The sequence below is a fragment of the Lepidochelys olivacea genome, assembly GCF_965140295.1.
Source record: "Lepidochelys olivacea isolate rLepOli2 genome assembly, chromosome: 13".
NCBI lineage: Eukaryota > Metazoa > Chordata > Testudines > Cheloniidae > Lepidochelys > Lepidochelys olivacea.
This window is the reverse complement of record NC_140423.1, coordinates 29,913,153-29,940,095: the sequence shown is the minus strand read 5'-3', so window position 1 is coordinate 29,940,095 and position 26,943 is coordinate 29,913,153. Positions and strand designations below refer to the sequence as shown.

Sequence of the window (26,943 nt, the reverse complement as noted above, 5' to 3'; positions counted from 1 at the left end):
AATGAGGCAGCGGGAGAGCCCAGAATAGAACCCAGGTATCCTGGCTCACAGCAGCTAACCGTGCCCTTTGCTAACAGCTGGCGAGGGCCTGAGCACTGAACTGAAGCCTGTGGTTAGCAGGCTGCAGGCTGCCTTAGCGAGCCCTGTGTTCTCAGTGTGTCTGTTTGGGGCAGACTCAGGGCCCAGGGACTGGGAGCACATGTACCGGGTGGATGTCTGAGATCTCCCAGGCTGATGGCACAGGGCTGTGCTGTCCTTGTCGCTAGCCCAGGCTGCCTGCCTGCCCCTTCCAGAGCCCGGGCACAGCGACACGTACGCTCCGCGCTGGAACTGGCAGGAGATGCCCCACAGCTTGCTGAACCCTAAGCAGTTCTTGCCGCTGCTTTGGGGCTGACAGCCCCCTTGATAGACAGCGTGGGGACCAAGGCCCACCCCCACGTAGGAGGTGTTCTCTCCTGGGCTCTTCTCACGGCAGTGGCATGGAAGGGCTTCTGCCCTCCGTGGGAGCACAGCTGAAGGAGTGGCCCATCCAGTGCTGCTGGGGCCTACGTGGGGATGTGCTTAGGGAATGAATCCCACAGAATTAGCCTCCTGGCCCCTCAGCTTGGGCTGGGTAGGCCTGGTGCCTTCTGCACTCCTGCGCTGTGTGCAGGTCAGCCGGGGATGGTAGGGAGAGGAGCAGGAGTTTGCACATGGCCAGCCATTGTCTAGTGCATCGTGGACCGTGGCAGAGAACTGGCATTGTCCTTTCGCCCTTGGCACCTAATGAGCTGCGCAAAGCGATGATGAGATTCTGAGCCCAGGGCGTGGATCCCTCGGTGGTGGGAGCACTTCAGGGCAGGGCACCCTGGCTGAGCCCCAGAGCGGGAGGCTGGAGCTATCCCTGGGGGGTGCGCTTGCTCCCAACATGTGAGATCGTCTCTTCTACTCCCTGTGGCGACAGCAGCCTCCCGGGGGCTCGGGCTGCGATCCTCGCCTACCCCTTCGGGAAGCACATGCACCCTGACCTGCTGGCATGGGGCAGGCAGCCGCGTAGCCAGGTGGAGGGAACGGGGGGAGCGATCCAAAACAAAGGCACCAGCCGCTGCGGCGCTGTTACTCACCCGGTGGCGCCCCGGCGGCCGCCCTGACTCGCGCCGGGTGACTCCGGCGGTACTGACGGTCCCGCAGCGGGTGACGCCTTAGTTTTGGATCGCTCCCCCTGTTCCCTCCACGGGGGAAAATTTAAAAGGCGCCAAGACATTGACATGGCGCCACTTGTGCTCAGTGGGGGAGCGGCCGCTGCCCCGCTCCCCCCCAGCTACGCCACTGGGGGCAGGAGCCAGGCTGGCTCTGTTGCGGGGCTGGGCAATTTAACGTTCCTTTGGGGAGGGATCTGTGTAAATGGGACAACATTGATTTTGCCAGCAGGGGAGGCCGAGCCCAGGGCCTCTGTAATGCTCCTGTGTGGATCTTTCCCTCCTGCATAGGAACCCTTGCCCTCTTTTATCTCCGCATTGCACATGGTACGTGGGACATGGTGGGTCATAATCACCCGGGTCTAATTAGCCGTGTCAGCGCAGGGAGGCAGTTCGGTGATGGGAGTCACGGCGTGGGGTGGTCAAGCGGCTGACTGGACTCACGTAGCTGCGATTCTCTTCCATCCCTTGGCCTGTGTGGAGCTGCCCTTGCTAGGAGAGAACGGAGCCAGCGTGCTGGGGCAGGGCTGGGGCGGCGTGTTACACGAGTCCATGTGGCTGCTGCAAGGGATGAGCATGAAACGAAGCAAATGGGTCCTCATCTTTCGCGTGGATGGGCGAGTGGTAAACGCACAGCAGTAGGTGGGAGGAGACCTGGGTTTTATTCTAGCTCTGACCCTGGCCTTAGACAAGTCATGGAATGACTCCGTACCCCGGTTTCCCCATCTCTAAAATGGGATAATATTGCTCTACCTCAAAGGGGGGATCCTGAGGCTCAGTGGTGACCTGGGAGGAGGGTTTGTGTCTTCATGGGGGGGTCCAGAAGGGCTGGGAGGTTTGCTGTTTTGTTTGTTGTGGGCTTGGTTTCTTTACCTCCGAAAGCTGAGGGAAAGGGGAGCTGCGGGACTCTTTGGAGAACTCCTGTGAGTTGGGAGCTATCTCAGCCCTATTCGAAAGGGGCCACCAGGGAAATGAATCTTTAACAAGGAGAGATTCTTTGTCTCCTGTTTCCCAAGAGTTTGAGTCAAACACAAATGGAAAGAGCATTCCCAGCCGTGTGATCAAACCCACTCCCCTGTCACTGGTGGGTTGAAGGTTTCTCTTGGTATGGCCCTGCCAGTTCTCTAGGCTCTGCTGGCGCAGAGGAGATGCAGCCTGGATTTCAGATGCAAAAAACGAGCAGGAAACACAAAGCCGCCTTAAAACCTTGAATCCTGCAGCCCTGTATCCAGTCTAGGGAAAGCAAATGGGGGAGGGGCCTGCCTGCATTCCTCACCTTTGATTGCTTGCCAAGGGGTTTGGAAGAAAGAGTGTGGGTGGGCAGAGCTAGCAGAGGGCAAGTCCTATTCTCACTGGTGGTGGCCAGTGAAGACTGCGGGTGTGGCTTGCAATAGGCTCCGTGGTCTCTGCAAACCCCTCCAGGCTCCTAGGCAGCCTTGCAAAACTACCTGGGCTGCAGGTGTCACCCTTTCAGCAGCTCCCCTAACGTGTCTTTAAGCCATCCCGAGGGCCTGTACAGTTTGGCCCAAGTCCCCTGGGGGTCAGCAGCCACCACCCTAGTGGCTTAAGGGGAAGGGCTTTGCTCCCCTCCTGGATCTGGCTGGCACAGAGCTCTCTCTCTGTGGCAGTGTTATGATCCTATCCCAACAGCAAAGCCTTTGCCTCTTCCAGTGCCACACAGTTGGGTGCCCCAAGCCCATTAGCTTAGCTGGTTAAAGCCTGGTGCTGATAATAGAAAGGGTATGGGTTCGATCGCAGTATGGGGCCAAGGGGTCAAGAGGCAATGTGGGCTAGTGGGTTGCTTTTGCTGTTAGGAGCCAGGTGATCGTGAGGTCTAATCCTGGCTTTTCCTCTGCATGTGGTAAATCACATCATTATCCTGTGCACCCCAGACATTGGGGTAGGTAAGCTCTGCCCGAGGCTGCTTTGCTCATGGAGGGGCTTGCTGTCAGCAATGACTTGCTTGCTTATGAATCTGTAGCCACATTCAGACTGGGAATAGGGTATACGTTTTGAACAGTGGGGATAATTCACCATTGGAACAATTTACTGAGGGTTCTGATGGGTTCTCCATCCATGGCCATTTTGCCGTCAAGATGGGCAGTTTCTCTAACAGATCTGCCCTAGGAATGATTGTGGGGCTGGTTTCTGGCCTGTGTTGGATATCACAGTGGGCCCTTCTGGCCTGGGGAGCTGTGGATCTATGAATAAATTCATTCGTGGGCCCGAAGAGGCAGGTGGGGCCATAGCTCCTTCTTCCTGGAGCTGCAGGCTGCCCCTGGGGACTGTGAGGACACTGTACCCACCATGGGATCACAATGGCACCAGTGTTTGTGGTCTGGTGCTAGCTGGAGTTGTGGCAAACTCTGTTCCTGTTTCCAAGCTGCTCCTCACGACCATGCCGGCTAGACAGCGTTATGGCTTGGAAGGGAACACTGAGATTCAGCGACAAGGAGCAAATCCCAGAGCCTGCTCTGGAGCTCCAGAGTTGCAGAATGCACGGTCCTGCCAACAGCGGCCAAAGCACTGTCTTTGCCTCACCACGAAGTGCTCACGTGTAGTGTCTCTGGGGTGGTGACGCTCTGCGTGGGGCACCACTAGTTAATGCAGCCTGCAGGGGGAGCATAAGCACCCCCAGAACTGCTTCATCTCATTGAGGGGCCGTGGCACCCCTCAAATCCTCTGTGGGCTTGGTACAAAGGAAGCGAGAGGCTCATGGAGAGGAAAAGTCTTGGTAGTTGTGGGGTGTGTTTGCAGGTAGGGAGTGAAACAGTCATTGCTGCTCCCCAGAGACCCCCAGGGGACCCTGGGCCTGGCGATTTCTGATGGTGGCTCTGGGCACTGCCCCCCTCCTTGTGGCTGGTGAACCTGGTGCATGCCATGGACAGTCCTGGGGGGAAAGGAGCTTCTTTCTGTGGGACGTCTGCCCTGTAGGCTGAGGCCTGGTGTTCTCGGGGGGCAGCTCAGGGCAGCAAGTGAGAAGGACTGGGTGGGTGATCTGTCGTGGGGGCTTTTCCTGTCAAGAGTGGGCCCCCCTGATGCCCGTGTCCCCCTCTCTCTCAGGATGAGATTGAGGAGCTGCGTGCGGAGATGCTGGAGATGAGAGACGTCTACATGGAGGAGGATGTCTACCAGCTGCAAGAGCTCCGGCAGCAACTGGACCAGGCCAGCAAGACCTGTCGCATCCTGCAGTACCGGCTGCGCAAAGCAGAGCGCCGCAGCCTGCGCGTGGCACAGACTGGGCAGGTGGACGGCGAGCTCATCCACAGCCTGGAGCAGGATGTCAAGGTAAGACGGGCCCCAGCCACATCTGCTCTGGCTTCTGCTCTCCGGGCGCAGAAAGCTGTTAGTCGTGGGAGCTCAGATGCTGCAGGGATGGGGACCTTGCCAGAGAGATCTTGGGGGTCCCGCTGCCCAGTGGGCTGGTGGTGTGTGCAGGACCCCGGAGCTGCACAGGACTGATGTGTGGTCCTGTCTGAATGGTTATTATTTCTTATTAACCATGTTTATTGAGGCACTGCCTAAGGGCCGGCTGACGGGGGCCCCGTTGTGCCAGGGACTTTGTACTGCAGATGCACCCACGGGCTCCAGCCAGGCCCAGGCCCTGCTGCGCTAGGCGCTGCGCTAGGCACTGCCCAGACATACAGGGAGAGACAGCCCCTGCCCCAGGCATTTCCAATCCCAGTTAATAGGGGCAAGACCCGACAAGTGGGTGAGACAAACCAGTGTGGGGAGGGTGGGTGACAGTACTAGGAGCCCAGGCCAGGCATGGATGGCCCAGGGCTGGAGGAGTGGCTCAGGTGCTGTAATCTTGGCCCCCCGGTTGTCACCAGGCCCTGGGGTCAGGGCTCTGTTTCCTGCAGCCAGGAGCGGTCCCGGGAGTCTGGGAAGGGTTCTGGCTCCTCCCTGGCCCCTTTTGACTTGGCTGTGCGGGCCCTGCGCCAGGCGGCGTGATCCCAGCACACGGCGCGGTGCCCCGGCGTGCTTGGAGTGAGCTGGATCCGCGCTAGCTCCGGTGCCTGCCCGTGCTACGTCACGCCTCCTGACCGCAGCGTAGGCGTAACCATAGTGACCATAACGGAGCCATTGCAGCTGAATGCCCTGGGCTGCGTCAGCCACCAGGCACCGTAGGCCTGTGTGTGGGGTCTGGCTCTGGGGCGGGTGGTACCACGTGCCGCCAGAGGTGTACACTAGGGCAGGCTGCCCCAGGCGAGGGCCCACTGCTGCTCTTTGGGTGGCTGGGGGAGGGGACCCTGCTGCTGTGGCTCTGAAGGCAGCTGGGTGTGGAGGTCGTCCCCCCCGCCCCCCACGCTGCCGGGGTGAGAGGAAGGCCCTGTGGCAGTTGCTGGTCTGTGGAAGCTGCTGTCCTGCTTTCCCTGGGGCTGTGCAGAGGAGTGGGCCCTTTGGAGCGGTGGGCTTCTCTCTGGCTCAAGCAGTGTGAGGGGAGGGGCAGTGGATGGGCGGCGGGGGGTTGGCTTTGCCCCCTCCATGCTGGCTGGCTGTGAGGGGTTGAACTGGCCAGTCCCAGGGGCCGCTGGGGTCATCTCACATTGCAGGTAGTCTGTAAGGTCCTGCTCCTCCCCCTTATCAGAAGGGGACCAATACTGTGACCCTGTAGCCCTGCGTCCCCCTTCCCTCCTCTGCACGGTGGAGCCTTGGGTTGAGATTTCTGGGCTCCTCTCTCTCTTGGCAGCCTCTTTCTCCGTGGAAAGGAGGGACACGGGAGGGCACAGCTGGAGGAGTCACGCTTCCCTCTGTTGTTCCCCTCGAATGCCCCTTTGCTTGTGCCACTCCAGCCTGATGTGTGGGTCCAGGGCTCCTGGCCTCCCGGGCAGGGATTTGCTCTCCCACCAGTGCTGCTTCGAATCCCGGAGCTGAGCAGCTGAAGGGACCTGGAAGGGCGAGCTGTACCCAGGAGCTGGCTGAGGGTCTGGGCTAGCTAATGACTGTCCCAGGCAGCTGTCTCCGCTGCTTCCTGGGGATGGTGCGGGCTCGGCACGACAGCACCCATGCTGCCGGATGGACGGCTGTGTCATCTTGTGCCCTCTGTGGCCCGGTCCCAGCCTCAGGACTTCTGCTAGAGCTTCCCTAGCTGAAGGGATAGGAGTTGGATGGGGCCATAGTGACACTGGGAATAGCACAAGCCTCAAGGGGGCAAGGGACAGAAGTGGGGAAGAGGTAAGGGAAAGGAGCTGGGGGGAGGGAGAAAGGACAACAGGATGGAGGGGGTGGAGAGAGGATGGGAGGGAGAGGGAGGAGAGAGGGCTGGCTTGGTACAGCTGGGCAAGCCATGAAGCTTCAGCTTTTCCTGACCCTTGCTGAGTGTGTGGGAATTGTTCCAGCTGCAGAGCTGTAGCCTGTAGGTCTCCCAGGGGAGTGTCACTCCGAGATGCAGCTCGCCCCATTGTGGTGGGGCTGGCTATGCTCAGTGACCTGGAGCCTGGCTAGGACAGAGGCCTCAGCCTTCCTGACAAGAGGCTCCCCCTTTTCCCCAGCCCCAGGTGAAGCCCTTGTGGAGCCAAAGTTGGGGGGTCCTGGCTCCCACCACATGTCTCAGCCACGCTGGCAGAGCTGAGCCTTTGTTGATTGCAGCTGGCGTCACTGAATACTCGTTTACAGAGCTGGGTAGAGCAGAAGTGATCTGAATTTTGTGGGGCTTTAATTCCTAGCACCCCTCAGCTGGTTGCTCTCCACTCCTCAGTAACTATCACTGCATCCAAGACCAACAGACAGGCACGTTTGCCAGGTGTTCCCGCTGAAGTGGTCAGCAGTGAAACAGAGAAGTGTTGGCTGATTGAGCTGATTCCCAGGACCACTGGGAAGGTGACCATAGATTAGCCAAACGCTGTTCGCCATTGGAAGGTGACCTTTACAACCATCACACGTAGAAACTTTTAAACCCTAAGGCTTGATCTAAAGGTAAATATTACATTGGCCTGGCTAGATCGCTCAGGGATGGGGGGAAATTCTGCACCCTGTGCTACGTAGCTAGGTCGCCCGGTGTAGATGCAGCTAGGTCAACAGATGGATTCTTGCCGACCTAGCTACCTCCTCTCAGGGGGTGGGGGTGCATTAACTACAGCGATGGAAAAAGCCCTTTGATATAGGCAACAGCAGTGCCATAGCGGTGCAGCTGGAGGCGCTGGAGTATAGCTGTACCCTTAGGCTCTACAGCAGGAGCGTGGGGGTCTCTACAGCCTCTGGATTGCAGATAACGAGGGGAGCAGGCAGCTGCTGGGTTGCAGGAAGCATCGGATTGTTAACAGTCTTTACTGACTCTCACCTGACAGTCTGCGCCCCTGTTCCCAGCTTCAGATCCCCTGCAAACCAAGTCGCCCAGAGAACCCAGGCCTCCAAATCAGCAACCCTGCGAGGAGTTGGAGCTGGAACCAGGCCCCTCCACCAAGCTTGGCCCTGAACCCTTCCTTTCTGCACCATCTGCTGATCCCCAAAGGGCTGTATCACTCCCCTCTCTGGAGTCAGAGATGCTGTGGTCCCCCTGCTGTCTTTGTGCTACTCAGTACAGCTTGGCAGGGTTAGTGGGCAAGGCCCTGGCCTGCCTTTGCCAGCGTGTGGTCTTCAGTGCTGACAGTGACAGTAGGGATCCTGCTCCTAGCAGCTTGCTGGACACCGTCGCCCCTCCCTTTCTCTTCTCTGGGCCCATTCCAATGCTGTTCGCTCCGCAGGCAGAGGGCCTGGCCTAGCCTTGCTCCCTCCCAGGGCCAATCAGTAGATGTAGGACTAAGGCAGGGGGGTCTGGGGGGAGCCAGTTGGCTCCTAGAGTTCACACTGCAGAGTCACTGAGGGGCAGAAGAGGAAGGTCGCTGCAGCAGCTGGGCAGGGCCTGGCTTCCCCTCCCTGCCCTGCTGTGCACACGGAGGAGGAAGTCTCCATGCCCTGGCTCTGTAATCTCTCTTGCACAGCCAGAGCCCAGGCGGCACCTTCCCCTCCCCCCGCTGGCTCCCGTAAAAGCAGGCATCGCAGCTGCGCGGCTTAGATTAGCACTTGGCCATCCTGTGGCATGAAGCGCTTTTCCATCCTCGCGTTAGGAAGCTGAGCAAAGTCTGAGTTTGAGCCAAACAAGGGCCCTTATACAAAGGAGGGGTTGGGTTGCCAAGTGCCCCAGGCATCAGAGAGTGGCTGATCCTGGAAAAGAAACATGCCACAAGTGACTGATGGCGGCTCCTCCCCAGCATCCGGCGCTAACTGGCCTGTAATTATGAGGAAAAGTCTGAGTGTGTATTTAAAAGCGAGTCTCTTGCTGCCCACACCTGCTGGGGACAAACCCTGCGAGAGCCTATAGAACAGAACTCTGCTCCCTGCAATCAATGTACCCAAATGTATGGGTTTATGTTCCTGCTGCCCCCGTGCTGTTCCTCTCCTGGGTCCCCTGCACTGCTCCTCTGATGCACAGCAACCCTGGCTTCATGCTCCCAGCTCCCTTGAGCAGTGCTGCCAGACAGTGTCGCTGCAGCCAGTGGCAGTCGCCTTCCCACGTCCCCTGTGCAGTCGATTGGGTGCTGGGTTGAGTGCCCTAGAGAGCGCCTGAGCCCCTGTGGATCTGCATGACACACCCTGGCCTCTGTCTTGAGACCAGGGTTAGGAAACGTGACCAATGCCACAGGGATTAGGGGAATTTGATCTCTTGTCCCACAATTCCCTGGACTCCTGGAAGTGCTTTCAAAATCTCCCAGAAGCCATGGCTTCCGGAAGCTGCCCCAGGGGACTGGGTGGCAGGCACCCGCAGGCAGTGTGACAAGTGGTGCTGTCTAGTGTTACTGTGGGTGTTGTCAGACTGCAGCCCCCAGAGCAGCAGGGCTGAGGCCCAGTTCTGCAGCTGGCCAAGGCCTGGGTTTTCAGGCCTGTCAAATCAGCTTGCTGTATCTCAGAGCCGTGAGGGGGGGCCCTGTCTCCCCCAGGTTCTGCACACCCTAGCTGACACTGCCTACTTGCTCTGCCTTGGAGATGAGTCCGGATGCTGACACTTGTGTTCTGAGGGTGGAAGGCTTGGCTTTGCTTTGGAGGTCGGGGTCCAAGAGTGGGGATCAGTGTCTCAGGCATTGGCTGCATCCTCTTGTTCCCTTGCCATGAGTCTCGCAGCAGGGAGGTGAATGGCGAGACAGGGTGCCTGGCTTCATGGGCTGGCTCTGTCCTGGGAGCAGGAGCTGGGAGCGATTGCTCCAATGTGTGTGTCAGTCTGTATTGTCCCTACACCTCCTGCCCTCGACTCCCAGCAGCTGCCTCTTGGCCGTGTTCCCACGCACAGGAATTAAGCACTTTGCTCATCAAAGCTGCCTTCCCCATGGAGGCCCACAGCCATGCCTGCATTCCTTGGGCGCTGTCTGCCATGCAGCAGTGCCCTCACAGCTTGCTTGCCGGTTCCCAGAGACCAGTCTACGCTGGGGTGTTGCACAAATAACTGCGGAAGGTTAAACAAGGGGCATCTCCTTCTCCTGGCCCCTCAGCTGTGCACTGGGCAGTTGTGGGTCTTCACACACACACACACACTCTCCCCCGCCCCCCTCCCTTCCCCGCTGTCCAACCTGTCAGTCAGGGCTGCCTTGGGACATCCTGTACCTCCCCCAGCCTTTGCAGCTGTTGTGTTGCAGGTTCCCATGCTGGCCTGGCCTGGCCTGGAGATGCCGCCCGCCCGTTTGTTCCCTCTCTGCACTGCAGCTACCCCCATTTCTGACACAGCCACTGGCTGAGGGTGGTGCCCCGTGTGATGAAGTGGGACTGTTCTTAATGTTTCCTCTGAATACTGTAGGGATGCCTCAGTTTCCCCTATGCATTTCTTAAGTCTCTAGGTGGTGGGATAAGGGGGTGTAATTGTTGCAGAGCAAAGGGCCAGTGTACATAAATGGCTGGACACTCTGTCTCCTGGCAACTGATGGCCTGGGCCCTTCCCCCCCCTGCAAGGTGATAGCTAAAGAGGTTGGAGAACAAAGGAATCAGGTGACCTCCTGTCCCGGGGAAAGGGACAAAGCCCAGAGGAGCAGGGGGGTGGAGAGTGGGCCAGTTGGGGCTGGCAGGGGATGTGGAGTGAAGTGCAGATGTGGTTTTCTGGCTCACTGCCTCCCAAAATGGACCCAGCTGAGGGGTCCTGTTCTCTGTACCTACAAGCTCTGTTTTAGACTGTGTTCCTGTCTTCTAATAAACCTTCTGTGTTCCCGGCGGGCTAAGAGTCATGTCTGACTGTGAAGTTGGGGTGCAGGACCCTCTGGCTTCTCCAGGACCCCGCCTGGGCGGACTCGCTATGGGAAGTGCACGGAGGGGCAGAGGATGCTGAATGCTCCGAGGTCAGACCCAGGAAGGTGGAATTTGTGTGAGCTTTTTGCCCTGGAGACAGTCTGCTCACAGAGAGGAGGCTCCCCCAGAGTCCTGACTGGCTTCATAGGGAGCAGTTTCAGAGCATTGCCCGGGGACTCCGTGACCCCCTGGGATCGAGGGAAAAGGCTTTACCAGCCTTTGGGGCGGTGCAGGCCTGACTCAGAGTGGAGGTGAGATGGAATCACCTGGAGGAGGGCTCCTGGCTTGGGGAGCAGCTGGCCCAAGGAAGAGCCAGAAGCAAATCGAAATGGTGGTATAGGAATGCGCAGTGGTTCTCTGACGTCCCCCACTGCCATGGGTGCCCTGGAGAAAAGGGCTTGGCTGCCCGGCACAGGAAGGACCCCCAGGTATAAATCCCCTTCTCTGGTGCTCTCAGCCACCCTACGCCCTCCAGCAGAGAGACAAGCGTGTGAAGCTCATGTGGGTTATTAGCATGTGTGTTGCCATCAGAGCCTTGTCTGTCTCTCTCTCCGATCTGCTGGAATCTGGGAGGCGCTCCCCACGTGGTGGGCATGGTTTCCCCCTCATCGGCTTAGTGCGATGGCAACGTGTGCCTGTGCCAACTGCCCCCACCCAGGATTAAATGTACTGATCTCTGGCAGATTGCACAAGGACTGCGGTGTTATCCTGGCCCAGAGCTAACCTCCTCCTAACTGCTGGGGAGGGCACATCCTGGTGCTACCCGGTCGCAGTGTCCCTTCCCAGGGCCCGGGTGGTACTCCAGGAGACAAAACCCATCACCGGGATTGGCAGGCGTGGGTTTGTGAGCGGTGGGTAATTAGGCTGTGACCCCATTCGGTGCTTCGTTTATAGAAAAAAGGTCATAGATACAATAAGAAAAGGAGGACTTGTGGCACCTTAGAGATTAACCAATTTATTTGAGCATAAGCTTTCGTGAGCTACAGCTCACTTCATCGGATGCATACTGTGGAAAGTGTAGAAGATCTTTTTATACACACAAAGCATGAAAAAATACCTCCCCCCCCACCCCACTCTCCTGCTGGTAATAGCTTATCTAAAGTGATCGCTCTCCTTACAATGTGTATGATAATCAAGTTGGGCCATTTCCAGCACAAATCCAGGTTTTCTCTCCCCCCCCCCCCCCCCCCCACACACGGCTGTTACTCTGAAGCCTGTCATAGATACAGACATCTAGCCCTGGGGGACTAGCAGGAACCCGGCAAAGGAGACTGAGCCCATCTGGTGTGACGGATATAGTTGTGTTTAAAACCCATGATCAGTTGATTTAAATCCATTCAGCTGGCCATCCTCCTCGCCTGGGGCTCGGGTCTGCCTTTGCCTCGGGCCCTTCTGGCAGCCCAAGCACTCTGGCTTGGCAGACCCATTGCAGGAATGTGACCTGTTTGCAGAGATCTCCGTAGCTGTCAGTGTCTTTCTGAGTCACCCACTGACACTTTAGTGACTCTTCTTCCTCCAGGAGCTGTGGCCAGTACAGTGGAGCTGTGCCAGATGCCCCCTGCTATGTCAGCAGTTGCAGGCTCCCCCATGGCCATTTTTACTCTGGCCGTGACGCGCTCTTCCCCGTGTCTGAGCTCTCCGCTTGGTTGGACCAATGTTTCCATTGAACGATCAGTGCTGGCTCCTGCCCCATGCCACACGGGGGATCCAGCCTGGGGACTGGGGCTTCCTGCGGGCACCGGGGACGTCAGCTGCTGCACTTCGGGCCCCTGTAATTTGCACTCCCTGCTGTGCACGAGTGACAATAAATGTCTCTTGCTGGTGTCAGTTGTTCCCTCCTCCGTTCTCAGTGGAGCTGGGGTTTGAAGCGGTTCGAGTAGCAATCCCGGACTAGCTCCTGTTTCCTGGGGCTGCACCAGCACGGCCAGGCCACCAGTACAGCAGGGCGGGTAATGCACAGCTGCAAAGATGGTTTGTCCTCTCGGGAGGCTGGGTCAGAGTCTGTGTCCATGCAGGAGAGAACGAAGGGCCTCAGTGAGAGCAGCAAACCCCCTAGCTCAGAGAGGGCTCAGCGGGCAGGCTTCCCACCTGCTTAGGGGAGGGCATAGCAGCCCAGCTCTGAGAACTGCTGCTTGCTGGCTAGTTACTACTGCTCATCGCAAATTTTAGGCCCTATATAAACTGTGGCTACTGTTTGCATGTTGTTTCTAAAATCCCCAGTCTACATGGATGGAGAAGCTATTGCAAGCCACAGGGAAATGTTAGCGCCCTCTAGCCTGGGCTGCCCTTTGTGGCAGTGTCTGGGTCCTTGTGTGCTTGTAGAGCACCCCGCATGATGGGCCCCGGTCCTGCCTGCCCCTCTGAGCACTGCTTTCATACGGGCGTTAGAGACGCTGCACCTGCTCTTTCTTATGAGCCTCAGCCTGAACGTGGCCCTGCCCTGTTTGCAGGTGGCCAAGGACGTCTCTGTGCGGCTCCACAACGAGCTGGAGGTGGTGGAGAAGAAGAGGATCAAGCTGGAGGAGGAGAATGAAGACCTGCGCCAGAGGCTGATCGAGACAGAGCTGGCCAAGCAGGTGCTGCAGAACGAGATGGACAAACTGCGTGAGGTGAGAGGGCTGGGGTGCATGGGGGAGGGAGCATGTATGCACCCTGCTGTGTGGGGGTGGGGGGTGTTTTATGTGTCCCTGGTGTACCAGGAAGCCAGCCCAGCTGTTAGTGGTTAGTGGCTACAGGCTCTCTGCCTGTAGAAGGCTTCCTGTCTCCTTGCACCTTGGGAATCCACTGGCCTCTCTGCTCTCCTCATTTAAATGAAAGCTGCTTTGCCATCAAAATATTTATAACCTTTCCCCCGGTTTGCAAGCTCTGGGCAGTGCCTGTCTCCTCTCTGTGAGCCTCAATGGCCTAGGGCCTCCGCCAAGTTGCTTGTGAGATCTCCGTTCCATCCCTACTAGACACTAGCCCTGCTGGGATTTACTTCGCCACGGTTCAGGGAGGCCTTAGCAGCAGGGGCTGACCCGTGTGCCTCCAGCTCTCTGATTCGACAGCAGCGGCTTTGACTGCCTATGTGGACGCTCTCCATAGACATGGACTAATAAATACTGTTCCGCCCTCCTGTGACGGTTGGTGAGTGGGGCCAGGGTGGGAGGCCCAGGAGCTGCAGAAGACGTCCCTCAGGGGGTGCGTTTGTTTGCTGGTGGAAGGGACTGTGACACTTTCCCAGCATATGAATGGGGTCCCTGAGAGGGAGGAAACCAGCCCCTCCTGAGCCTAGAAATGTCAGCCGGCTTTCCCTGGGGCACCCTTGGCTCTGGTCCAGCCTGAGGCGTGTGTGACTGAGCCGCAGAGGGAGGGTCTATGCATGCACCGGGCAACTAGTGCATGTGGGGGGTGACGGATAGCATGCATGTGCCATGGCGGGGAGCTGGCTCCTGGCAGCAGCCCGGGTCTGGGGTCACTCTGGGCATAGAGTCCCCCCTCCCTCCTCAAGTCCAGTGCTGCCCTTGCCTCTCCCCCCATGTGTCTGCCTCACAGCAGCATGCACGCCCCAGTCAGCAGCAGCGACATGCCCTGCCTCGTGGGGCTGGGAGGGCACTGCTGGTCCTGCAGCCTCCCAGAATAGCCTCTCTCCAGCATGCATCGTCTGGGTTGTATCCTGAGCCCCTGCCTTCAGCCAGGGAGCTGGGGCTGGCTGCAGGACCCCGGGGGCTGTCTAGGGGAGGCGGCTGCGGGGCAGGCCAGAGAGGAGCATTGAGAGCTGACTTGCTTCTCCCTCCTGCAGGGCCCGCTCTCCCTGCCATGCTCTGGGCTCTGACAGTAACGCCAGTAAGCATAGTTCAGGGCAGGAGCAAGGGGAGTCACTGAATATATGTGTATGTGTGGGGGGGTCCAGGTAAGCAGGATGGAATTACCCTGACTGACATTCAGCGCAGACAGCAGGATCGTCGGCCTGACTCGGCACCGGGCACCTCTGCTGACCGTGCCTCTCGCAGCACAGCACCCCAGCACCATGCTGGGGCCTTGGTTCCATGCTCACCCCAGTGCCATTCCCTGCACTGCTGGCCCAGGCCAGCCCCTCTGGGGAGCCAGCTAGCCACGCACCCTTGTGTTGTGCAGTAACCCTCCTGCCCTGCCTGGCTCCCTCCTGTGCAGATCCCTTTCCATGGCCCTTGTCCTTGCAGGCCAAGAGCGGACTTTGCTTACATGTCATGCGAGCAGCTGGGAACTAATCTCACACTTGCAAACCCTGTTAGCAAACCCTGTCCAGCTGCTCTGTGTACAGGGCTGGGGCTGATTCAGAGCAGCGGCTCTTCTTGAGCTGCCTACTGTCTGTCCTTGCTCTCCAATGCACGTTTGGCTCAGCTTTCCCTTGAGCATGGCTCCCCAGCCAGAGTGCTGCCCAACCGTGAGCAGACGGTACTAATGGGCATGAGATTAGCTTGTGTGCAGCCGGAGAGCACGAACTAGCAAAGGAAAGCGGCTGGAGCAGAACTGCAGGGGATTCTATGGCCTGATACCCAGAGGCAGAGAAAGCCGCAATGTGAGCAGACCGAGAGTTATTGATGTCTAGCTGTGGCCAGGGATTAAGGTTTGCATGTTGCCTGCACTCAGGGTCTCGCTGAGAGGTGCCAGAACATGCAGCTCCAGGGTGTCGTGTCTAGTGCTCCTCGTTCAGGGGCGAGGGCGGCCCCTGCAATCCCAGGCGGTTAGTGCCAATGCAGAATCGCCCCCACAGGAATGGCAGTGCCCTGTCCAGGCTTTCAGCGCTGCACAGAGGAGAGCTGCATCTGGAGAGTTCTCCCTCATTCGCATGGTCTCTCTCGGTTTGGTATCGCAGCTCCACGCCCTCTGTCTGGTCAGTTCCTCCTCCTCGCTGGAAACGCCTTCCTGCCTCCTCTGCTAGGCAGCTTGGCTTCGTGTCGCTGCGTCTCTTTGCCAGTCTCGATGCAGCCCAGCTGGGTTTGTCCTCCTGCCTCAGCCTTTCATTTCTTATTCTGAGCAGCTGTGCATGGATGGGGCAGGTGGGAGGAAAGGCCAGCGCCATGCACTGGTGTTTGAAGTCCCTCTTGTTAATCTCCACAGGGTTCCTGACAGGCTACAGACAGGAAGATGCAGCTCCTTAGCTTTGCTAGGGAGTTGGATCTGCCTGGATCTGGGATCCTCAGGGCTGTCTCAAGGGCAGTTGTGATCTGATGGAGTAGTGGGCTTGAAGTCAGACATGGCTTGTGCTCTCTTCTCTGTAGCTGACTTGCTTTGTGGCCTTGGGCAAGTTGCTTCCCCCTCATTATCTCAGTTTCCCATCTGTGAAATGGAGTTGCTAATGCTGACCCTCCTGGGGAAGGGGCTTGAGAGAGGAAGCAGTACATAAGCACAGAATATTGTCATCTCAGAGGCAAATGTGCAGTTTCCTGGAGGCGTCAGCATGACTAGAAACTGTTTTTATGCATCTGAAAGCTTGCAGGTGTGCCAGAGACAAATCTATAGGGAGGGTGTGAGAGAGAGAGAGAGAGAGAGAGAGAGACACCCCCACACACCCCTTGCCCACTGCAGGTATCTTAGCTAAAGCCAGACTCTCTTGCCTCCTTTACAGAGGGTTGCAAGGGTCCCCTCTGGGCTGGGGAGAACCATCCCTTGTGCCAGCTCTCAGGACTCTGCACTTCAGAGGTGTGTGATGAGCGGGGGCCGAAATCTCTTCTCAGTTGGGAGCTGTGTATTTTCAGTGGCTTAGACCTGAACTGCAGGTGGGGTCAGGTCAGGTCCTGACTCCAGCAGGCATCCTCTGGGATACTCACGCTTGGCTGCTAACTTATTTAGCCTGCTGTTCTTGGACTGTGTCCAAACCATGGTGCTTCTCTGGGCTGAGGTGCTATCTGAGGTGGCTCAGCAAAGGAGCTGGGCTGGCATGCTCATGCAGTGGATACCCCGAGGCCAGCAAGGTCCCAGCTCCTCATTAGCAGCTTCAGTGATTCATTTGGTTTTCTAATTAGGGTTTCTGAACAAGTGAGTTAACAGCCCTCAGCCGCCTCTTCCTCCTGTGCTGAGGTGCATCTTGGCAGCGCAGCAGCCAAGCTGGTTAGTAGCAATACAAACAAGCCCCTCTCCACGGCTCAGCACAGGGACAGGCTTGCCCCTAAGGGGATTAGAGGCTGATTATTTCTGCAGCCGGAAGAGGCGTCTCCCATAATTGGATAAATGCTGGGAAGGCCAATTAATCACCCAGCGCATGCAACGCGACACCTGTGGCTCCATGCATCTTCTCCCCTCCCAGGGCTGCATCTCCCAGAGCGCCTGAGTCCTTTGGTGGCAGGAGGGGGATGAGACAGGACCAGGTCCTGACGCCAGCGGAGCCACATGGCGCAGCTCGGCACAGCAGGACTGACGTGTTAATCTGAACCCAGCATTGCCCAGCAATCACAGTCCTGCTGCCAGCCCGTAGTGCTGGAGGGGTGCCCGGCGGCCTGGCCGCGCTGACACCATGACCCCAGCGCCAGAGGCTGACGGGACTGTGGTGCTGATATCGCAGGCTCAGGGACGCCCTCTCCGGCCGTTACCCAGCCACTTTTCTGGCCTCGGGGTGGGACAGCCGGGTCCAGCCCCATTCCAGAGTCATGCTGGTGTCACAAGAGCATTTTGCTTCTGAGGGAGAGAAGGGGGAGAGATGTAAGCGTGGTGTGGCCCTGCTCCTTTGGGAGGGTTTGCTCACTGCATGGGGGATTCCCAGCAGCAGCAGCAGCCCTGACAACGGGCATGTCCTTGATAGGAGTGGCTTAGATCTCAGCACCTTGGCACAGCCAGCGGCTTGCACTGCTCAGCTGCAGTCTTCGGCTGCCGGGTCCCAGCACCAGCTTGTGAATATTTCTGGTGCAGCACGTGTTGAGGGCAGCATCCACGGGGCCCTGCTCTACTGCAGCGTCCCTGCTCAGTAGTGTGGCTGGCAGGGCTGTTCACCAAACACTTGCTGGGACTGCAGGGTTGAGTAGGCAGCTGGGCTGCTCCGCCCGGGCGAGGGGAAATGCCTGCATCTCGCAGGAGCAGGAGACGTGGTGGCTCACAGTGGAGGGTTTCTCAAGACCCACTAAAGTAGCACGAAATTTGTCCCCCTCGAGTCAGTGTGGCTTCTCTTCCCCCCGGGTCTCCACATCAGGAGCAGGCGGCAGTGGCTGGAAAACAAGAATCAAATTCAGCTTTGAAAAGAGCTGTGAAAATTGGTGGGAAGGAAGGAGGTAATGTGCAGAGAATGCAGGAGCAGCCCAGGTGCACGGTGCATGCCTGGGACCTCGCTCTGCACCCTCCAAGATGGGGAACTGCTGCTGCGTGTGAGGCTCCCCGCACAATCTGCTTGGCGAAGGGCTGATGATCATGAGCCTCCAAGGCCGCTGCACGCTCTTCTCTTCACCACCACACTATGTGGGGGGGCTCGCGGGGGCAGGGTTTGCCGTGGTTCTGTATCCTGTCTGCTGCCCTGCACGTTAAACAATGGCGATGAGGGTTCTTGTCCCGCAGGCTCCCCCTGCCCACCCGGGCCCTCGCTCCTCTTCCTGCTCGTGCTTTGCCACAACACATTGAAAATCCGCCATGGTGCCCTTGGCTACGCGCCCTGCTGGTCATCACCCCCCATGGCTGCACCTTCCTCCTTTCTGGCTTGCCTCCTGCCCGGCTTGCCAAATGGCAGCTGCTAAGCTTACCTTGCTCGCCTGCCAGACCCACCCCCAGCTGGTGAGGGAAGTGGGAAGGGCATGGCCACGAGAAAGGGATATTCGCCCCACCTCCCTCACTCCCCTGCTCGGAGCTGGTGAGTCACAGGTGGGTTTTAGGCAGAGCGAAGCATTGGTGCTTCTAGGGCTAGGGTATTTTTGGAGCTGACCCTACCAGCAGCAAGCACTGGTGTGCACGGAGCCTGGGCTGGGCCAGCCCCCAAGTCTGTGGGTGCACAGATGGAGAAACTTGGGTCTCACTCAGATAAGCACATGCGTGTTTTGCCGCTTACCTGAAATGTATCCCAACCTCTGGGGGCTCTGCCATATCCCACCACTCTCTGCTCCACCCAGTTGCTCCCTTCTCCAGCAGCCCCTGCCTTGCCCATGGCACTTTCCCCAGGCGGGGCCCCAGCAGCCTTCTCACCCGTCGGGCGCAGGCCCACTCTCCCCACACGCAGTGTCTCTGGGCAGGCAGCAGGTCCTCTTTGCTCTGAGTGTGTGGGGAGCAGCCCCTTCCCCCAGGCATCCCCCACTTCCTGCCTGCTTATCTGACTCCCCCCACAGCCTCCTTCCCTAGCTGACCTTTCTCCCTTCCTCGAGCCACCCCCACCCAGGTCCCCTCTTCTCTCTCCATCCCAGCTCTGACTCCTCCAGGTCGCGGCACCTGCTCCCCAGCTGACCTGCCAGGCTGTTCTTGGGTCCTGCCTAGGGAGTGAGCACTAGCCCAGCAGGCGTGTGTGTGTGTGTGGGGGGGGGGTTCTTAACTCTTCTTGGGCAGCACGGCCCAAAGCTGCAGCCCCGGGCGGGGAGGTCAGAACCCCAGGTGCTGCGTGCTTGGAAGCTGGGTTGTCCGAGCTGCTGGGGGTAGGAGATGAGTGCGGGGCATCTCTGGGAAGATTCGTCATTGAGTGCCCCGCCTCACCCTCTGTACCTGAGGCCTCCTGGCTACTGAGTGGAGAACCGGGGCTAGCCTGCAGGTTTGCTGCCCTGCTGGATTGGCCTGACCAGCCGGCCAGGCTGCTGTGCATGTGGCCAGAACGAAACCCGCTGTACAACGCCTGCTGGTGGAACAGGTTTCAGTTCTGCTGCCCCATGTGGGGTAGCGAGGAAGAGGCCGGCCGGTGAGGAGCACTTGCTGTGGTCTTGGAGGGTCATCTGGGTCATTTGTCCCTTCCCTGAATTCACGGTCTGCTGCCCAAACACTCCCTGCTGGATGGTGCAGAAAGTCAGGTCAGGCAGCTTGGCTGGGAGGGTCCTGCCTGGAACTGGCTGCCCAGTCTGAGTCTCTCCTGTTTATCTGAGGTACTTACTGCCCCTCCCCACAGTATCTGAGCCCCTCACCATCTCCCACGCATTTATCTTCACACCTCCGGGAGGCAGGGCAGGCCTGTGATGACCCCACCCCCTGCACAGATGGGAACTGAGGCCCCAGGAGGCTAAGGGGCATGTCTAAGGGCACACAGGAAGTCGGAGGCAGAGCAGGAAATTGAGCCTGGATGGCCCCAGTCCTAGGCTCGAGCCCTGTCCTGTCTCATCTAGCAGGGGGAGTGTGATAGCTCCAGGCTCAGTGGCATCATGCTGTGGACAATGTGGTGGTGGCTGGGGCAGTTGCGTTTTTAGTAGAGATATAGGAGGGACATCTGTAACAAACTCCCTACATTTTGTATCAGCAAGTGCTTGGGCCTGCCAGCTCCATGCTGCCCCGGGGAGGGAGGAGACCACGTGAGCCTGCAGTCCGTTTGGTTTCCTAGGAGGCCTGCAGCTGGAGCAGGCTGTGGGACTGAAAGCGGGTGTTAAAATCTCATACAGCTCTCAATCAGCTGTTCCCCAAAGCCCATCTTCATGTCTGCAGCATTCGGCTGCTCTACGCCTCTGTCCTTTCCATGCTGTGTAAGGGACCAGAGGCAGAAGCTGGATTCCAATGAGCTGTGGGCATTGGCCTTTCCCTAGAGTCGCTCTGTCCCCAGCACTGATAAATCTAGGATTCATGGGCCAATATGTGTAGTGTAAAGGGGAGCTGACACATTGGTGTGCTGATGTGATTTGTGGGCTGCTCCCTGGCAGAGAAGCCCAAGAGCGTCTACATTCCCTCAACCTGTCACCTCCTGCAGTGGCTGGCAGTCTTACGCTGGGATTTCCAGGAGGCCGAGGTGACGGCTGTGGGGACTGGATGGGCCGGAGCCAGGCAGCTGGGAGGACAGGGGTTTTAGAGGCTTCCTGGGAAACTCGACCTCTGAGCCCTGCAGGAGTGCTTCACCTTTTGCCTGGGGCAAGTAAAATAGAGCTGCAACCCTGGGGACAGAGATCTAATCTGTTTTATAGTGGCTGCAGAGCAATGAATAATGCTCTCTCCTCAAAGCCAAAACACTCCTCCTTACCTCCCACCCCCAGGAATCCTGCTGAGCCCACATGAATTAGCAGGTAAAAGAAATTCTGTTCCTGCAGCCATTGGAAAAGGATTCTAGCAGCAAAGCTGCTCCTCTCCTGGGCCAGTGGCACCACCTGGGCACCACCTGCATCTGCCCTTTTAGATGGGGAAAGAATAAAGAACTCTAGGACCCCACCTGAGAGATGGTCCCCGACCTGGGCACCTCACCTGAGCAGAGGAATCTGCCATGCTGCCCCAGGCAGTCAGGAGTCTGCTCAGAACGAATAAAACCCTTGCTCCAGGGAATGACTGGGCAGTGCTGCCTTGTCAGGCCTCACGCTCCTGAACAAGCTGATAGAGAAGCTAATAAATGAGCAGGGTCCAGTTCCTCCTGTTGGCCAAGTAGCTGGACCCTACTGCATCAGGCTCCAGCCCAGGGAATGAGACAGAGACAGCACCTGTTAGTCTGGTGGGCAGGTACAGGTGCCTCCATCCTCGTGACATTGGGCCTCTGCTGCAGTGGATGCCTTTGATCAGTAAACAGTCCGATCCCACCTCTAAGTCCCTGCACAGATCAACAGAAACACCCTGAACTGGCTCAGGTCGTCGCTCTCGCAGCAAACCCAGAGTGGTGTTATGGGCATCTGAGCAACAGACATGAGTGCTCTGAGCCGTCCCTTCCAGCTCCATCCTCTTCCTCATGTTGCCCTAAATCTGGGGAAGGCCTGTGGTGATGCAGCCTGGATTGAAGTGCCTGCTCAGCCCCATCTCCCCGCTCACTCAGTGCCTGGCGGAGGTCAGCTAAGCTGCTGAACCCAGGGCAAGCCTGAGGGGATGCAGGTAGGAAGAGAGAAGTGCTTTGTTGAGCTTGCTTCCTCTGACATCTGCCCTCAGACTGCTGTGGGTTCCTGGACTCTGTTTAAAAAATCGCGCTCTGGTGCTGTCATGCATGCTAGCCATGGGAGCGCTGTAAGGACCTGGACAGACTCTGTCTTTGGCCGGTGATGTCAGGCTGGAGCTGGGGGAGCAGTTAAGAAATAAAGATGCTGTTTCCATGCAAATCGTGATCAAGACTAAAACTGGGCCGCCAATCCAGGAAGTCTGGCCTGGAACTGGAATGACTGAAGCCGGGAGTGTAGGTGCATGACTGGCTGGCAGGAGCTGCTGGTCTAAGGTGCAACAGAGGACTGCCACTGGTTGTGAAGCCCCAGGAAATGCCCTGGGCCAAGGTCATTATTGCTACTCTGGATGCTGATGCTGGAACCGCACGGGCAATTGCGACATTCTTGGTGGGTGGTGCAGGTCACGGCTTTGCACAGCCCGCCATGCAGCCCCTCCCGATGTGCTTAGTTACAGTATTGTGTCAAGTAGCCCTGCAAACCACCTCACAGGGTTTGTTCGCTCTCTGGCCCCGCCCTGAAGCTGTCAGCGTCTCATTCCTTAGGGAGCCAGCCCCTCACGGAGCAGTCTGTTGTGAGCACAGGTCCCCTTTGCGCCGATTTCTCCACCAGCTTCCAACCCACTTCCATCACCAGTACAAGGCCTCGGGCCTGATCTCCACAGTCATCAATAGGTCTGGCCCAGCTGCATCCGTCACACTGTCTGCACCCAGCATTTGTCTGGGCAGCTGTCTCTGGATCTGTGGTTTACAGAGCCCAGGGCAGCTCATGATAGAGTGACTTCCCTCCAGGGTGTTAGAACTGCAGGGAGACGGGCCGAAGCGGGTGGCTCCAGAAGGCCTGCAACAGGATTCCTGTACACGTGGAAGTTTTCCAAGTGTGATGATCAGAAGCCAGGTTTGTGCTGGTGTCCGCTTTACATACTGTGCTGCTGAGAAGTGCCAGGCCGAGCTGTCCTTTATCACCAAAAGAGGGGTAGTAGGAGCAGAAGCTTCTCTTGTGTGCTTCTGCTCCCCGTGGGGTACAGGGTGCCCCTAGAAACCCTGGGGCGGCAGCATGGCCTAGTGGGTAGAACTGGGAGCTGCGAATCAGGGCTGCTGGCCTCCAGCCCCAGCTGTGCCGCTCTAGTCCATGGCAGACCCTCACTGTGACAGCACTTCCCTGCTTCACTGGGGATTGGCTCGGTAACTTGGTGCTCTTCCATCCGCAGCCGGAGGCTGGGAATGCAAGGTATTAAACGAGCTGCCAGCAGCCCCCTTCAGGGGAATCAGATTTCGGAGTAGCAGCCATGTTAGTCTGTATCCTCAAAAAGAACAGGAGGACTTGTGGCACCGTAGAGACTAACAAATTTATTAGAACATAAGCTTTCGTGGGCTACAGCTCACTTCATCGTATGCATAGAATGGAACATATAGTAAGAAGAAATATATATACATACAGATAAGTTGGAAGTTGCCATACAAACTGTCAGAGGCTAATTAGTTAAGATGAGCTATTATCAGCAGGAGAAAAAAACGTTTGTAGTGATAATCAAGATGGCCCATTTAGACAGTTGACAAGAAGGTGTGAGGATACTTAACATGGGGAAATAGATTCAATGTGTGTAATGACCCAGCCACTCTCAGTCTCTATTCAAACCCAAGTTAATGGGATCTAGTTTGCATATTAATTCAAGCTCAACAGTTTCTCCTTGGAGTCTGTTTTTTAAGCTTTTCTGCTGCAAAATTGCCACCCTTAAAATCTGTTACTGAGTGGCCAGAGAGGTTGAAGTGTTCTCCTACCGGTTTTTGAATGTTACGATTCCTGATGTCAGATTTGTGTCCATTTATTCTTGTGCGTAGAGACTGTCCGGTTTGGCCAGTGTACATGGCAGAGGGGCATTGCTGGCACATGATGGCATATATCACATTGGTAGATGTGCTGCACCTTTCCTCCCCTTTAACTACATCCTTGGCCAAAGTCCATTCAATCAAGCTGGGGACCATGTTGTGATGGGATTTCTCCTAGGCGGCAGCAATGTGCCTCCATAATTAAGGTTAAGATTTTGTCATGGTTATTTTTAGTAAAAGTCACTGACAGGTCACGGGCAATAAACAAAATTCATGGAAGCTGTGACCTGTCCCTGACTTCTGCTGCTGCGGCTCCATGGTGTCCTCTGCCACTGCGGGGTACCCCCACTGCCCGCGGCAGCTGGAAGCTGCAGGGGAGGGGGGGTCTCCCTCCACACACGGCGGCTGGGAGCTGCAGTGTGACCGTATTTCCCAAAGAGAAAACAGGACACACCCAGCCACTCACCCAAGGAGCCGCCCTTCCCTTGCGCGAGGCTGTCGCCCATCGCTGAAACCCTGAGGAGGCTGTTGCCTATCGCTGGAACCCTCCCGGGGCCCTGCTAGCTGCCAGCTCTGATCCCTCAGCCCCTCGGGCTGAAGCAGAGAATGTCAGGATGACCTTCGTGACATAAACATAGCCTTACCCATAATGCAGTTGGCAGGCATTGGTATTATTTTTGCAAGTGGTTAGATTGACCTAGGTGGCAAAAAGGTCAAAGTTCACATTTTGGGGTTTGTTTTCTGCGTTCAGCAGCCCATAACCGAAGCTGGCAGCAAACGGCAGGGTTCTAGCTCAGGGTGGGGCCCACGGCCGATAGAGCAGTCTCTTGGTGCAAGTGGCTGCTTGATATTAAATAACCGAATTCACAAATGCATTGCAGTGTGCAAACGACTCTGCATAACCCTTCTCTCATCTCTTTCCAGAATTCGTTGAAGAAAAGGGGATCTCGTTCTGTGGGGAAGACTGAAAAGAAGCCGTCAGTCCAGGTACCCAGACTGTAGCCAGTCAGGCCCTCCTGGGGCCATGTTGACTATCCATGGCGTTGTAGAACTCAAAGAGCCATGCTCACCCTGCAGGTCGCCAGTCCTGGCATAGCAGTAAAACTGTGCACATGGAAGAGTCATGTCTTAATTTGCGTGGCCCTGATGAGTCGAGTGGCCCCTGGGGAATGGTTAGGGTGAAGGGTTTCTAATAAAGGGTTTGGAACGTAGCTCCTGAGGCCTGGAACCAGAAGTGCTAAGTGGGTTGGCCAGCCTGCTCAGCCATGGAACAATGCTGGTGCTGCAGAGAGCCACGTAGCTGACTTTCTCTGGGGGTTAGCTGGGGCTCTCCTCTGGAGAACATCCAATGGCTGAGGAGCAAATGGAGCAAATGCCCCTGCAGTGGTCCTACCTGGGATGCTAACGGTCGCTTTTCTAGGGAGTGCTACAGAGTTCATGCTCTCACCCCCACGTGGCTGGGTGGGGAGGCGGATGAGCATATGGCATACTGAGTGATGTGCTCTGTAAGGAATCTCAGCCAGGTCTCCTTGGCTGGAGGGAGGATGCTTATGACACAGCTGGAGAGTCAAGCCTGAAGAAATGGGGTGGGGCTCAGAACAGTCCAGACTCCACTGGGGTAACGAGGATTCGTTAACCAGAAAACTACTCAGACCCAGTACATAGCTAAGTGCCCTTGCTTTAGACCTTGGCTCTGGGCCTAGCTGCATGGGATGGATGGGGATTGCATGACGGGGTTGCCTGCAATAGCAGGGGACTGGACCTGATGACCCATGAGGTCCCTTCCAGTTCCACGTCCTGTTCCCGTGTGCCTGGTGGAGAGAGCACCGTGCCTGGCTAGAACAGTGATCCCAGCACCACTTGGGCAGTTTTGACACTCTGAGATATTTAAAAATCCGAGCCAAAGCTCAGCCTGCAGAGAGGGTGCTGTGCCCTGGCTATTGGGTGATTGTGTGTGTCCCATTCACACCTGCCTCTGCAGCACGGGCCATTGCACACGGGCATGCTCAGGTATCCATCTTGCTCAGACGGTTTAGTGGATGCAGCTGAGGTGCCTCTGTCCAACAGTCTCGCCTTGTAAACTTCCCGAACATCATGCACTCTGTATCCCTGCCTTGTGCAGGACACTGGACACGCAGCAGATATGGGCTCTCTCCACTGGTGGAAGGATTTCGTCTCTCAGTGACTGGTGTGTTCAGTGGCTTTGACTCTCTAATAACCTGACCGCGGTGCGCAGGTTCAGAGTTGGTGTTGTCACTGCAGAAATGAAAGCAGTTTATTGTTCTTAAAAGCCTCTCTCAAAGGCTGATGTCAGCATTTTAGAGGTAGGAAAGGACTGACCGGTAGAGTCTTCATCATTCATTGCTCTGGTTTGTCTCCAGCATCCAAATGCTTGATGTTGAGTTCATGAGCTGCATTAGTTAATCCTGAATAACAGTGGAATATCTGAATTACATGTAACTCAAGACACTGGCAGCAATGCCAAGGGGGTTCATTAGAACAATACAATGATACAAAGGAAATAGAATCATAGAATATCAGAATTGGAAGGGACCTCATGTAGTCCAACCAACCCCCTGCTCAAAGTAGGACCAATCCCCAATTTCTGCCCCAGATCTCCTAAATGGCCCCCTTAAGGATTGAACTCACAACCCTGGGTTTAGCAGGCCAATGCTCAAACCACTGAGCTATCCCTCCCCCCAGATAACATGAGTCTGCTGCAGCAGAATGAGTGTTAGAGGAAATTCCAACTCATTGCATTGCAGGGTTAAATTTATGGCCATGCTTAAATCTGCAGTGAGGATAAAATTGGTCTTCCAGGATTTGTGCACACAGATGTCCTCAGTTGGTATAAATCAGCATAGCTACACTGACATCAGTTGAGCTGATTTCCACCGGCTGAGGATCTGGCCTGCCATTGTACGTGGGGGCATACCGTGGAGGGCATGCACACAGATTCACACACACGTACAAAGTATTCACTGGAATAGCAGGTATATCTTCCCTGCAGACTTAGGGAAAGGTCCATGTCTCCTGAGAGTTTGTCTCACCCCCATACCTGCGCAGTGATGATAAATCTGATAATCCGCTACCCACCGTGACACACTTGGTGGTGGTTCTGAAATCATTGACCAGAAAGCAGTCTGTGTTTTCCCTTTGCAGGGTGTTTGTGTCTTAGCAGATCTCTTTGGTGGAGGGGACACGCTGAAGAATGGGGGTCTGTTTCTGCTGGTTTCTTTGTCCTTTCATTTGTGGCTTTTCTTCCGTCCTCCCATATTTCATCAGTGGAGGAGCTTGGTCAAGACAACTGGATGTTCCCCAGAGCACACGTCTGTACATGTGTTGGGCACTGTGGTTAATAGTCAGGTGCACCAGTTTGCACGTTTGAGCTGCACTTGGAAACGCTGTCCCCTCTGCCATCTTTGTCCCTCTTAGTGGGAGATGTTCAGGCCTTTGAGAACATCAAAAACATTCTTACAAGACATTGTTGAGACTGAAATACAAAACCATCCCCACTCCCTCCTAATGAGATACCACAAGGGGCAGAGGGAACAAACACAACACAACTCCAAACCACAGGACATAAACCTCATGTTTCTCAGGCTGTCGTCTTCATGGAGCCAAGAAAGACCCCATGGCTGCTGCAAAGCTGGGTGAGCTCAGGAGATGGACCCCCAGATTCTTCAGAAATCCCTAGGGTGTGAGCAGTATGCTGGTGTGCAA

The 26,943-nt window shown here is 56.8% G+C and overlaps 1 protein-coding gene across 2 annotated transcripts in view; it reads left to right on the top strand.

Annotated features, from left to right (window-relative positions):
- MTCL2 (microtubule crosslinking factor 2) overlaps positions 1–26,943 on the top strand; it is an 81,612-nt gene that overhangs the window by 16,946 nt on the left and 37,723 nt on the right. For both annotated transcript variants that reach the window (XM_084645350.1, XM_084645349.1), the window contains exons 2-4: positions 4,242–4,466; positions 12,878–13,036; positions 24,145–24,207. In XM_084645350.1, coding sequence (XP_084501476.1) covers positions 4,242–4,466; positions 12,878–13,036; positions 24,145–24,207 — 447 coding nt within the window. The remainder of the gene's footprint in view (positions 1–4,241; positions 4,467–12,877; positions 13,037–24,144; positions 24,208–26,943) is intronic.